This window comes from Arachis hypogaea, chromosome 7 (assembly GCF_003086295.3).
Source record: "Arachis hypogaea cultivar Tifrunner chromosome 7, arahy.Tifrunner.gnm2.J5K5, whole genome shotgun sequence".
Taxonomy (NCBI): Eukaryota; Viridiplantae; Streptophyta; class Magnoliopsida; order Fabales; family Fabaceae; genus Arachis; species Arachis hypogaea.
Window position 1 is genome coordinate 6,366,427 of NC_092042.1, and position 15,011 is coordinate 6,381,437.

Genomic DNA, 15,011 nt, shown 5'->3' on the forward strand with positions numbered 1-15,011 from the left:
AGTGAAAGTCTTTTTTTAATATTATATTATTTTATATTTATACCGTGTGGAATTTGAAGGTATGATACATATCTGTTACGACAATATTTTATATTTATATTAAAAAGTATATTGACATTGAAATATATATATATATATATATATATATATATATATATATATATATATATGCTATTTTTAGTAATTTCATATATAGAAGAAGAAAGAATTATTGCAATAATGTAAATGGGACTACCCGGACTAGCTAGCATCAATTTTCTACGACAATTATTCCTTTTTAAGTGATCATCATTTAAGAATTGAAATCTAGCTAGCTAGTTGCAGAAAGTAATGCTCTTGGTTTTACGTACCAATTTAAAAGTAAAATTTTGGAACAAATGTAATTTTATTTTATGAATATTTGATGATGACGTAGTTATATATGCTCCAAAGAAAAAAGGAAATCTAATATAAGTAGCAGAAAGTAGCGGTTTTATTTCACAAGCCCTGAAAATTGAAGCAGGCCAATATATGGTTTTATTTCATAAGCACTATTACAACAAACTCAAAGCTGAACGCATATATCAGCACTCTTCCACAGAAATAAAAAACGTACATTGAGTTCGATTATTCTACTGGCTAGTAAAACAAAAACATATGCTTCTTCTTTGACCTCAATTAATTAATGAAGTGTTAGATAATGCTTAATTATTTGGTGGCTGGGGGGCGGCAAGGTTCACCCTGGTATGGATTATTAGCGCTGCATCGTTTATAGGAAGGAACAGGAGTAGGGTTTACAAAAGGACTAGAATGTCCTCCTCCACCTCCTCTTCCCATTCCTTCTGGATAAGCATGTCCTCTTCCATTTGGATTAAGAGCTGTTCTTCCTCCTATTCTATATGCTTCTTTCTCATCACCACCTGCATATTATATATAAGTAATTAACAAAAATTATAAGCGATTAACAATTTTTTTCTCTTTTTTTTTATTTTTTTTATAATAGAAGCGTTCATTCTCTAGTATTTTCTAATAACATCATTAATAATTTTTGTTTCGGGCATATTAAGTTTTAATAAAATAAATTAATAAATTGATTTTTGGTTATTTTAGAATATTAGATAAATTATTTTTATTTGTTAAAATTTTATTTGTTACTTTTTAAAAAATGTTAAAAATTAATTTAAGCATATAATACATACTTAGCATATCATATATATATATATATATATATATAATCATAAGCATTTTTTAGATTTTCACATCAAATAAAAACGTATTAATTAAATTATTTATTTACAAATTTAAGATAGAAAAAAAGAAAAATAGATCTCTGACATCTTGTTCTGCGAACATTTTCGTCTCTGACCATTGAAAAATACTTTTAAGTCCCTAACCTTCACAAAACTTGGACAAATCAGTTCCTCCGTCCAAATGCCTCCGTCAGGGACTGATCCGTCCAAATTTTATGAAAGTCAGAAACTTAAAAGTATTTTTCAATGGTTAGAGACGAAAATGTCCGCGGAGCAAAATGTCAGGGACCTATTTGTCCTTTTTTCCTTAAGATATATATATATATATAATTGTACATCTAATAGAAACTCTTACGCTGATTGTGTGCTAGTATTCGAGCAGCTAAAGTTGAAGAAGGAAGGAAGATTAGGGAAGCCAAAAGCAAAAATGCAACAAAAATGGGCTTCATCATCTTATGATTATTAGGAATATAATCAGTGAATGAGAGTATAATATGATAGAACAGTTTTGGTTTTGCATAGAGCCACACAATAATCATGTATTTATAGTCACAAAGGTTTGAAGAGTCAAGTAAGACGCCTAGCAAATTAAAAGAAAAAGGTTTTCAAGATATGGGTTGGAAAAGTAGATAATGTCCCTAAGAAACTAAAGCAGCAGCACATGCGTCCTACTCAAATTATTGTATCTTTTGATGAAATTATTAAGTGGCAAGTTGACTTGACTAAAGACATACTTTAGTTAATTTATTTACCTTTTAGTATAATTGGACTCTCCAATTGGGATATTAATAGAGTGACCACAATAACTAACAGAATATTATAAAATTGTTTTTAACTCTTTTTTTTAATTTACAGTTCAAAATTAGAATTTAAAATTTAGAAAATGAGTTTAGAATTTAAAATAAAAATAATTTACTGAATTTACAAAACATTTAATTTCTTAGTTTAACTCTTGCCCTTAGTTATTTAGGAACGAATAGAGGAAATTATTATTTCCGTCCAAATGAAATTTTAATCCCAAATTGTTAGATAAAATCATTAATTAAGGATATTTGATTTTTGTCCTGTATTGGCTTGTGATTGAATGATATCATTTGAAGAATTTTCTTAGCTGCTTCTTATGTCATTTTTCTACTTGTGGAATGTTTTTAGCAAGATTTTAAGATAATAATTTTTGATAAAGTAATAATAATATTTTTTAATAAAAATAATATTTTTAAATTATATTATATATAAAAAATTTAATATATAATAAGTTATTTAATAGACAAAATTAAATATCTATATTTAAAAATATTTTAAATGTCTTTATCTAAGTCACGTAATTTAATTTATACCAAATTTAGATAATTTAATTTTTGTAATACTAATAACTAAGTCACACTACTCACAGAATTTTATTATGTTAGAGTGCGACAAGGTAATACAACACAACACTATAAATTAAAATTCAATGAAAGATTTTTTAATCTTATATTATTTTATATTTATACCTTGTGGAATTTGATGGTACGATACAAATATGTTACGACAAAGTGGTCAAATTTGATGGCAAAATGTAGCAGGACTACTATCAATATCAAAGCATAGACTCGTATGTATATAGAAGACTTGATAAAGTACAGCAACATTTATATTAAAAAGTGTATTAACAAATACCAATTAATATAACTAAATTAAATTAATTTAATAATTAATTTATTAGTCTGTTTAAATAAATATAAAAAATTTAAATTATTTTAGTATACTGTATATGAAATGAAAAAAATGAATATTACAAAAGGAATATGACAAAAAAAAAAAAAACAAAACAGAAAGAAAGAAAGAAAAGAAAAACAAGGGAAACGACAAGACTGTGTTCTCATTGATCGGCCATTGGCTTATAAATAAAATGCCAAAGGCGAAGGCTTGAAATAAGACCACTAATTATTTGCTTTAGCTATTATATTATGAATTTTTTTTTTACTTTAAATGAAATTCACGTGTCATCTCTTGCTAAAACATAAAATCCAAAAGGAAATTCATTGACTCATTATTTAAAGAATTTTCTTCTTCTTATGTCATTTTTCTGCTATATTTTGAAATCTGACATACACTGACAGCAAAATACATTAGTCAATAAGACACAGATAAACTGTGTAACATGAACATTTAATTAAACTCATCGTCAAGAGAGTTTTATTATTGACATATTACTATATAAATTAATAATGAAAGCTGCTTCATCACTCCGATCCACCACGAGTGATAAAAGCCAATTTATTTGTCTTCATAGATATGTGTACGTAGTAAATACTCATGTAGAGATACTTTTATGTAAAATTAATAATTGTTAAACGATAATTTAATTAAATTTGTTAAATTATTTAATAATTTTTATTATCAATTTTATATTAAAACAACTCCACGTGAATAATCATTTTATATCAAATGACAACCATATCTTCAAATTAAATGTCACAGCACAATTATGTTGATTAATTCAACAAAAAGAACTTCTTAAGTGCTTCGAGATCAAAATAAATTATAATGCGTGACATCATTTATAAGACATATTTTCTGTTATAATTCATGAGTTACATCTTAATCAGAATTACTGTTAATTTTCTTATTAAAATGAGCTTAATCGAAAATAACATTCTAGCTCATTTGGCAAATTTAAAATTCGTAAAAGGATCCTGTGTGTACATTCTATCAACTTCAGTTTCGATTTCTTTTTAAAATTGTAAATTTTGGTATGAAATTGCTGGTGAGGGTAATGAAATCATCTGTCAGGCGAGCTAATGGAGTCCTCAATTAGTTAGGAGCTCTTTCTTTTTTTCTCCATGTCGTCGTTGGGAGGCAAAACAAAAAGAAAGAAAGAGAAGGATGGAATTTTTTTACTTTTGGCATAATACCCCATAGGCTGAGGAGCAAAAGGAGGAATCCGCCGGAGGAAGGGCTCGCGTCTGATTAGCTAGTTGGTGAGGCAATAGTTTACCAAGACAATGATCAATTGTTGGAATGGCCTTACCTTACTATTTTCTTAAAAAATAAACAATTTTCGTAAATAGTAGATATTTCTAAATAAAAAAAATATGTCTTAAGATTTAACTTTTAATCCGCATATTTTTATCCTTTGTAATTCTTCCTCAGCCAGGTGACATTTGAATATATGAGTATATATTATCTAATACATTAATAAGCTATATAATAACTCAAGCAAGCAATGACAAATTATTTTAAATCAAACAAAAGCAACAAATCAATATATAATAGGTTTTCTTATATTTAATTCACAAGAAGTTGAAATAATAGATGACTCATGCATAGTCTATTCATTAATAGAGATGGCACATTTTTGGATGAGGGATCTTGCATTAGATAGTGCATGCTAAAAACATATTTCTATAAAAAGCACACAAAATGAGTTATAAAAATTAACATGATAATATGTGTGAACAAAAGCACGCAAAATGAGTTATAAAAATCAAGTTGATAATATATATGATGCATTCTATTAAGAATTTGCACATGAAAAATAATTTGGAACAGAAAACAGTTTCTCCATAACCATAGGGATAACTCAAATCATCATTCCGTACATATTTTATATATCCAGAGTCCAAACTCCAGAGACCAAAGATCATGGCAACCGTAGCAAAACAGAAAGTTTATGATTCACAATCTGAATTACTATTTCTTTGCATTTTTATTTTGTCACTCCTATGAAATTCCTCTCAAATTCAAATTCACCATGAACACCATGAAAATGAATGAGCCGTTTTGATGAACAACAATCTGTATATAAAAATTGAGATTACTTTAATGATAATTAATGTTATGGTGCATAACACCTTTTAACTAAGAATAAAGAATGTGTATGATTTTTGTACAATAGATTCGACAATATAAAATACATGTTAGAATATAAATATACATCGAAAATAAACTAAACCACACATGTATTTATATCGAAATACATTGGTAGCTGATTTTAGTGTATAAATTACATTTTTGTAGAAAAAAATAATAGCATCTGCAATGCACTTCACAAATTTAACTATAATATTTACATTTCATGAATCATGAAAAACACACTTTCATGAGTTAATTATCTTCAATATCAATATCACTCGCATATAACATAATTATACATTTTTCTCTCACTCTCAGGACACTCGCTACAAAAACAGAGAAATAGAGTTTCTTTAGTAAATAACTCAATTCATTTCATTCTTGGCATTCATTTCATTGCAAGAGTGGTGGTACATTTAATTCTTGGCATTGATGAAGCTATAATGATGTAAGCATGGATAAATCACAAAGTTTTGATATCTAACACATTTTATTTCACAAACAGAAAAATTCACATGATAGAAAAAAAAAAGAAGGAAAAAACATGATGCTTTGCATGGCCTCTGATCTTCTGTGCATGTTTTGTTAAGTATAGCCACAAATAAGTCTGGCAAGCCACAATGGTTTCGCAGTCTTGATAAACAAGCTTCCAAGGAAGATCCCAAACACCACTCCACATGCATATCCCACTACTACTGACTTCCACCCAAATAATGAATCTTTGGCTTCAGGAAATACTGAAGGTGGTTGTTCTTCATCATTACCGCATGACTTTGACAAAGGGAATCCACAAAGCATTGGGTTTCCTCTGTAGGAATCATTTTGAAATGTATTGAACTGTTTTCCTCTAGGTATCACTCCCTCCAACTGGTTTTTCGAAAGGTTCAAGACAGATAGAAAATTCAAATTTGTCAAAGACAGAGGTATTTCACCTTTCAGTTGGTTCCATGAGAGGTCTAACCATTCTAAACTCGTCAAATTACCTAAAGTTTGTGGAATGTTACCACTGATTTTATTGTGAGAAAGGTTAAGCCCTTTGAGAAAATTCAATTCTCCTAGAATTTGTGGAATTTTTCCTTCAAACAAGTTATTTGACAAGTCTATAGTTGTGAAAATAGTTAATATCCTTGACATTTCTCTCTCTTGACCTTTCATAATGATCACAACAGAGTCATTATATGGTACACTGGTCGCATTAGCATGCGCGCTCATATACTCCAAACTATCAGCTTGAGTATTTTCATTCAGAGTCGTCATCATTCCTTGAAACTCTTGAAAGTATTGCATTGGCAAAGGGCCACTAAATTTGTTATTAGACACATCAAAAATTTTCAACTTTGGAAATGGATGCTTCATACTCAAACTAGTGATGGTACCATGAAATTTGTTATTTCGCAAACTGAGTACCTGTAGTTCCTGAAGAGCTTCTAGCTGACTGGGAAATACATCTTCTATGTTATTGTCACCAAGGTCTAGAACTTGCAGTTTTGTGCAATGAGCCAACGATTGTGGTACTGGTCCCTCTAATTGGTTGCCATTCAACTTTATAGTCTCAAAAGCATTATTCTTGGAGAAGTTTCCAGGTATGCTTCCATAAAAGTTGTTGATTTGCAAATCCAAAACCAGGAGTGAAGGAAAGGATCCCAAACATTGTGGAATATTGACAGTCAAATTGTTGCGAGACAGGATTAGCATATTGAGGAAGCTTGCATTGCATATTGTTGAGGAAATGCCTCCTGTGAAGTTGTTCTTTGAGACTGAAAAATAATAGGTGCCATATGATGGAATTGGAATATTTCCTTGCAGCCTGTTGAGACTGAGATCAATGAACTGCATGTTCTTCCATTTGTACAAGAGCTTGTCATTAAACCATTTGGGAATCACCCCTTCAATTTGGTTATCAGAAAGGTCTAGTACATATAGATCTTCAATGCTTTCTAGGAACTTAGGAAATTTTGTAATCTTACACGAAGATAAACCTACTACAGTAAGGTTAGGTAAAAGATAGTCAACATTGTCTTCTAGGTTAATAGAGAGAAAAGCATTGTGAGATAGATCAAGAAAATTTAAAGATTTGAGCTTTGAAAATTGGTGAAAATCTATATGACCACTCAAATTAGCTGAAGATAAATCTAAAGTGGTAAGATTTATAAAATTAAATATTGAATTTGGAAAACTACCTTGAAATTTATTATTCGACAAAACCAAATAATTCATAGAATAAGTCGAGAATTCTCCTATCGGTCCTACTAGGTGGTTGTGCCCAAGATCTAGAAATATCAATGAAGGCAAAGAATAACACCAATTTGGAATTGTCCCATTTAATGAATTATTATACAAAATCAGGGACGTTATTTCTGAGAGTTTTGTATCCTTACTTGGAATTGGGCCTTCTAAGCTATTCAATGACAAATCTAGAACATTAAGTTGGGATAGACGAAAAAGTGATGGTGGCAATTGGCCTCCTAGATTGTTAGAAGAAAGTTGCAAGGTATCTAATTTAGTGAAGTTGTCGAACACGTCTGGGATGTGACCACTGAAACTATTAGAACTAAGATCTAAGTAGGTGAGATGTTTGAGGTTTGAAAGCAAAGATGGAATTTCACCATGAAGTCTGTTTCCTAAAAGTTCCAAATGAGTTAGTTGAGTGAGATTCCAAAAAGACACGGGAATTAATCCATCAATTTGGCAATTCCGTAGCCGTAGTTGGTTAAGAGAATTCAAGTGGCCTATGGAATCTGGTATTTTTCTGATAGAAGACATATCTACGCCATCTAGAACCAGCACTTCCAAGTTAGTGGTGTTACCCATGAGTTTACTCCATGTTGATTCATCAAGTCTCAGTTCATGATTACACGACGAGAGATCAAGTGAGAGTAATTTAGACAAGCGAGAGATCGTGGAGGGAATATGATTGCCAAATGATGAACATGATAGATTGAGATGCGTGAGACTCACAAGATCACCAATTCCGGGATATATTGGAGAGTCGGAGAAGTCATTGGCGGCAAGGTTGAGTTGTTGAAGATGCGTGAGTTGGAACAGAGTGTTGTTGGGATGAAACTCGCCTTGGAGCATGCTGCAACTGAGGTCAAGGCCAATCACGTGCCCTGACGTGGTGTCGCATGTGACACCATCCCACTCGCAACAATCCGTACCATTGTTCCACGACGCTATCTTGTTGTAACAAGAGGAAAGCGCCGGCCAATCTTTGTACAATGAAGTGTTAATGGAAAATGAGTTCTTGAATTGGAGCAAGTTTGAGTTGTCATGGTGGTTACACAGTGGCAACACCGATGAGCAACTGGAAGATGGATTATGAACAAGAAGAAGAAGCAACAAGAGAGTATAACGCCTCATCATTATGTTTAGAAAACTATATTTGTGTATATGTGTGTGGCGCATGGCATTCAATGCAACTCATGAATGCAAATTTATATACATCAGCCAGCGCGTGGAATATTCTTCAAACTTAGTTTCTAGTGTAGTGTGTGATGCTTACTAGGTACTCGCAGTGTGAAGACACAAGATTTTTCCACAAAGCGCGTTGAATAACTTTTGTCATAATGGGGAAAAGTTGCATGATATGGACTAAGGAGAATGAAGACCCAACAAGCTAATAATTAAGGTGGCTATTCTAATAAAGATATTATTATATAAAAATATTTTATTTTGATCATGATGAATTGTAAGATTTAATTTTTATATGTGATAAAAGTATTATTTTTATTTAAAGTGTAGACAAACAAATAAGTTACACTTTTTAAACAAAGATTATCATAAAAAAATATTTTTAACATCTTCATTTTAATAGTTGTCAATAATTAAAAGTCATAATCAATGCAAAAAAATGTTTTTATTTTCAGTTTTCTTCAATTCTTTTCAAATTTTCTATCACACTTATCTTAATTAATCAAAGTAACAAATCTTTTTCGTGGATGCTCAACAAGTGAGAGTTGGACCACCAATAACATGCCAATTGAAAAAAGATTCTTCAGATTTAGTGCTAAGAAGTGTTAACACTTGAACAACTCCAACTCTTTCTCACCATCTAATTAAAATTTTAAAACATATTTTCTGTAACTAAAATTCTTACCACAAAGAACTAAAGAAGAAGAATCATGCATATAGTGTCATATACAATAATCTTACGATGTTTTCAGTCAAAGTGTCATTTCTACTAGAAGTCTAAAATTATATATATATCATATCAACTGAGAATATTTTTTCATAGGCCAATTCAATTTCATAATATTTCTTTATCAAATGAAATAAGATATAGACTAACATTTTTTTCTGGAAGTGCTTAGATTATTTTTTCATTCATTTAAATTTCAAAACAATATTTAATAAAAGCACAGAAATGTATTATAATAAGTTGACAATATATATGATGCATTCTATTAAGAATTTGCACATGAAAAATAATTGCACTACGCATGAGGTTCTGTAAAAGTGTCTTGTACAAGAATTTGGAACACATTCTCCATAACCATAGATATAGCTGAAATCATCATTTCGTACATATTGAGTGCAAACAATTTTATATATCCAGAGACCAAAAATTATGGCAACCCAAAGGCAAAATAGAAAGTTTGTGGGTCACAATCTGAGTTACTGTTTCTTTCCATTTCTATTTTGCCACTCAAATGATATCCCTCCCATGTTCAAATACAGTATCAGGACTCTGAACAACACAAGAATGAATTAGCCTTTTTGATGAACAGCAATCTGGTGTATGTCCATGTCCTTCAGCATCACTGCACGCCCACACGAGTCACAAGGGGCTGTCCTCGACCCACAAACACTCTCATGCTCAGACAATCCTCTTAATCTATCACGCGCATCAATGGCAGAACTTCCAGCTTGTACCATATCACCACAAAACCGACATGAAATTAACCGCAAGGGGCAAACTGAAGCTTGGTGCTCAACCTAACAAGAATGTAAAAACATATTTATCAGATAAATTTAAATAAGATGAAGGAATTTGTGATTTGGCACTGCTTTTATAAATAAACATCATATCTAAGCCAACTACAATAGTAATACATTCGTAAGGGCATCAAAAGAGAGCAATAAAAGAATGAAGATGGGAATTAACTTACCATTTGCTGTTTCTCAAGGATTATTCCACAAGGGCAGTGAAGTGGCTCATGAAAAACTTTCATGTGTTTTTCCAATTCTACCTGCTGGAAAGCTTGACCACACCTATCACAGTGAATATGGTTCTTGGACTCTTCCATTCTAAGAACAACTCCACAGCCTGCATGCTGACAGACAACATTGTGCCTGCTACAGTATGCTTCATGCAGCGCGATAGTTCTAGAAGGTATGTAATGTTTGCAATTCCTACATTGTTCGGTATCCGTCCCAGCAGATGACATGGAAGATGATGATGCTTGCTGACCCACTTTTTGATTGAAGTCGTCCTGAATTGTGACTGATATATTATACTTAGTCATCTCCTTAAAGCCATAAATACCGATGCTGTAACTCCCTGCTCCTAACTTTTTATCTTTTGAAGTAAGAATCAACGTTTTGGAACCAATATCATGGGAAGACCACTCATGTTGATGCCGTGTAGGGAATATGAGAGGATGTCTAGAAATGAATAGATCAGTATCTCCTCCATCTATTTCTGATTCCAATTTTATCTCTACACTAGAATTCCCACTAGAGATTTTCTCCCAGGTGCCATTGTCGATTGAGAATTTGTAATAGACAAACTTTCCTTCATCTACAGTTCCACTTTGTGATGACCCAATCGCAAGTGGCAGCAGAACATGCTGATCTATGTTGTCTGAGGTTGTAAAAGGATCAACTATGTCAACTTCAATATCTGTTTCTAACACAGATACACTTTTGGAAGGTTTCAACTCAAGCACCCTTAATGTGTATACAAGTTCTCCATAGTTAACGGTTAAAATGTCGCCTTGGGAAAGAGTTGCATGCTGCCGAAGACTCGTTTCAAGGATAGCCTTATGATTTGGCAAATCTGAAAATCCAACTCTTTCAGGTTGAAGTTTCGCATAAGTCCCTTTCGGAAGCCAAACATAGCGAACTTCAACTAATGGAGATTTTACCATGCCTTCAGAAAACAAATTACTCCATACATGAGGAGGAAGACCCACTGAACCTTCTTCTGCAGTGAACTCCAAAACTCCGGAATGGGTTGTCCCTTGCTTCTCTTTATTGATATCTTCAATGCTTGAAGAGTCTTCAGTGTGAACTAATGACAACTGGAAGTACATGGGCCCCTTGTCCAGAGCACCCTGATCAGACAATTCTGTGAAGCAAGACGGAGGCAGTTTTATCTTATCTCCATTACCTTGACAAGGCACAGCTTCCAGCAAACGGTAAAACACAATTCCCCTCCCAGCAATAAGGCTTTCTTGCATCTGTTGATCAGCCTGAATTAAGAAACACAAATGAAGAGAAATCACATATTCAGTATTTGATTACAGACGTAAAATAAACAGATATAAAAATAGCAACTGCAGGAAAAGAAAATATTGCACAAGGCATGGTAAACATTCCTATATCATAAGCTCATAACTTCTTAATGAACATAACTACATTATAACAATGAAATGTGAAATTGAATGTACACGAAAAGAAGTACAGAAGTAAAAAAGCACGGAACATTAAATTACATAGACATCGAAAAACAAACAATGAGGTTCCTTCACCACCAGTTTGTTCAGTCAGATAATATCATACTAGCGCAAGATCCAACATCCCCTGATCCTAGCAAAAGGGCGAGAAGAATAAACTTGAAAAGGCAACCACAAAAAAGAAACACTACGATCAAATTTCCATCATAGAGTTGAACCAAATTGTCACTAGTAACTAACTATTAAATATACTGGTACATTGCACTTCATGAATCATGATAACTCCATTCCTTGTAAAAAATAACACACAAAAGATAACACCCATCTCCAATGTCCTAAAGCCTAATTCTCCCATAACAGACCTGACCTGACCCGTCCGTCCGTTGGCTATAACTCGACTTAGGTAAAACTATTAATCGAAATCTGGTTAAAACTAAATACACACGTGCTATATCAGGAGTACGTGGAGAGCACGTGTTTTGCTCTCCTAACGGACTTATCCTATAAAAGCAAATAACTACGTGCCAACCCAAATGGGCACAGGAATCTCTCCGCAAATCTCTCTAAACAAGGTCACTAAAACACAATCACGATTAGCTAAAGCTCCGCAGAGCAGTTTTGGAAATTCTTGTAACTGTCCTAAATACAACTTTATAAATACAAGTGACTCGCTAGATCACAGGTACATTATTCATTAGGAGTAATTTGATATTTATCTTCTAATCATACTGAGCAATGGAGTGCCTTTGCAGGTGCCCACCGCCATAGTTCTTAGAAGAACCCACGTATATCTCACCCAATCCAAAGAGAAACGAGTCCAAGCATTGGGCACCACAAACTATACCTTGGAGTGGGCCACTCACCTAAAAACAAGACCCAAACTCGAAAACTTTAGCTCACCAAGGTGAGTGCAAAAGGGATACATAACATTAATTTCAAGATTCAATCAATCCATACAAGCCAGTATCTACCTTAAAAAAAAATAGCCTTTCTAGGGAACAACAAAAAATCATAAATCTCTAATCTTCAACTAGGCTATTCATTCTCAAGGTCAAGGGCACAATTATTGAAATTTAACTAAATTACAAAACTAAAGATAAAATTAAGCAACAACATAATTGGATACCAAAAGAAAATTAAAGGGAAAAAAAGGGGTTTTGGGGGAAAAGAGGTACCTTGAGTTGAGCTTCAGCTGCATCGATACGACGAGATCGCTGAGCGGCTTCGATGGCTTCCCTCTGCTTCTGTGCTTCTTCTTTGGCTTTCTTTTCCCTGAGAAGCTTCAACCTGGCTCTCTCTTTCCTCTCCTTCTGCTCTTTCTCGAGCTTCTCTCTGGCTCTTCGCAGCTCAAAATCCATCTCTGTGTTTCTAGTTGTTCTTGGTGAATGATGAATCCGTGTAGATGAAGAAACGAAGGAGCTTTTGGTGGTTTTTGTGAATCTAAGAATTTGTCATGCACGATCACGAAGCTGTGTTGTCTCTCCTTTATAGTGTTGTTGGTTTCGTTCAAAGTATTTGGGTGGTTTTTTTATTTATTTATTTTTATGTTATTATTTTTGCAGTGGTCGGTTGGTTGAATGGGTGGGTTTAATAAGAAGGGGGCTTGTATTCTAGAAGGATCTGGGCCTTTCACATGAGCCCAAGCCCACTGCTACTTTTGCTATAAGAGTTAAATTGTGATTTTGCTTCAGAGTTCACACCAAATAATTTCTTTTTCTTTTTCCTTTTTTTGAATGAATTTTGAGTGCTGGTTAATTTCTTGAATTCATTTTGCTGTTAAATAGGTAAACTTGTATATACTCAGAAAATATGATTAAGCGGGTAAGATTTAGATTATCTAAATTTTAAATTTTATTTTAGAAGGTAAAACATAATCTCTTACCATTTATTTTATAGGTGAGACTAATTAATAAGAAAAAATATGAAAGAAAAATAATTTAAATTATGTAAAAGATCATACTTTATCCTTTAAAATAAAAATTCAACAAACGGATAATAGTAAAACTCATCCTTCTTTAATTTAATCAAGTTCATTTTTATGTATGGTCTATAAAAGAATTAAAATTTTTAAAATAAAAAATTAAATATTTTATTATTATACTCTTAGTTAACATGTACGTGTCTTTAAAATACTTTTTAACTAAATACATATCTTAATCATGGAAAAAAATAGATTAAGTTGATTAAGCCGCTAGATGTGAACAATAAGTGATGATAATATATAGTTAGGGTAGTGCTAAGTAGCCAAAGAGTAATTATAATATAGAAATGTTACGAAAAAATTCTCATTCTCTTGATAAGCAAGTGATATACATTTTTTTATCACTCACGCTTTTTATCATTCACATTTATTCTACGTGGTTAGAGTCATTAATGTTCTTTCTAAAATTAGTTTCAGTTTCTCTCAAATCAAATCCCTAACATCCCTCAATCACATTATTACTCGTTAAAATATAATTTCTCTGTAGAAATTATGGAAATTAAATTAACAAATTTTAACAACTTTTACTATACAACTCATATTTTACATATAGACTATTAGAAAATAAAAAATAAAATATAAAATATAAACAAAAATTAAAAAATAAATTTTTAGAAATAATTATTAACTTGTTATATTAAAATCAATAAATAAGCATACATATGAATATTAAATAAAAAATATTAATAATTAAAATTATGACTTATTAGTGCACATGAGATAATTTGCAGAATAAAATAAGACACATAGTTTAAAATTTGGTAATATTAATTATAAAAATTTATTAATTATAGACATCATAAGTATGAAATTATGAATATTATGTGCACAAAATTATGGATGTTATGTGTATAAATTTATGGATGTTATGAGTAAATTTATCAATTAAATAAATTAATTTAAGAATTTGACATTTTTTAAATGTAATTATGATAAAATTTAAACATTTTGTAGTAATTTGATAGTTACTTATGCAATAACTAAAAAATGATGTGTATGGATGTAATGTCTAATAAACATGAATTTAATTGCCAATGAGTAATAGCTCAAATGGCATAATCTCTCCATACTCAATTAAGAGGTAGCGGGTTTGAGTCTCCTATCTTTGGTAAAAAAAAAACATAAATTTAATTTTTAGATGTTAGTTGTATGTAATTATAGATGTTATGTATATGAACTTATGAATGCTATGTGTATGAACTTATTTAGTATAGTATAATTATAAATGCACATAAAAAATTATTCTTTAGTTCCTTGTGACATAAGTACCGTGTTAAGGTCGATTATTTCAAATGTCATACTATTTGCAATGATAAAAGCAATTTTTTGTAAATTTCCTTGACCTAT

At 31.5% G+C, this 15,011-nt stretch overlaps 2 protein-coding genes and 1 long non-coding RNA gene across 4 annotated transcripts; all 3 read right to left on the reverse strand.

Annotated features, from left to right (window-relative positions):
* Window positions 1–454: 454 nt before the first annotated feature.
* LOC112702225 (uncharacterized) lies at window positions 455–1,877 on the reverse strand. Its single transcript, XR_011863603.1, has 2 exons — window positions 1,585–1,877; window positions 455–899 (listed from the first exon to the last, which is right to left on the reverse strand). It is a non-coding gene; the product is annotated as an uncharacterized lncRNA (long non-coding RNA).
* Window positions 1,878–5,414: 3,537 nt separating this feature from the next.
* On the reverse strand, window positions 5,415–8,814 carry LOC112702226 (receptor-like protein 7). Its single transcript, XM_025753178.3, has one exon. The coding sequence runs from the start codon at window positions 8,469–8,471 to the stop codon at window positions 5,652–5,654; it is 2,820 nt and encodes a 939-aa protein (XP_025608963.1). The 5' UTR covers window positions 8,472–8,814; the 3' UTR covers window positions 5,415–5,651.
* A 618-nt stretch (window positions 8,815–9,432) lies between these two features.
* LOC112702227 (uncharacterized) lies at window positions 9,433–13,246 on the reverse strand. 2 transcript variants are annotated; one of them, XM_025753179.3, is made up of 3 exons: window positions 12,859–13,246; window positions 10,175–11,479; window positions 9,433–10,001 (listed from the first exon to the last, which is right to left on the reverse strand). In XM_025753179.3, the coding sequence occupies exons 1-3, from the start codon at window positions 13,039–13,041 to the stop codon at window positions 9,774–9,776; spliced, it is 1,716 nt and encodes a 571-aa protein (XP_025608964.1). In that variant the 5' UTR covers window positions 13,042–13,246; the 3' UTR covers window positions 9,433–9,773. The 2 variants fall into 2 exon arrangements, with proteins under 2 accessions (XP_025608964.1, XP_072055119.1); XM_072199018.1 differs by having other exon boundaries at window positions 10,175–12,546; window positions 12,859–13,142.
* Window positions 13,247–15,011: the final 1,765 nt, after the last annotated feature.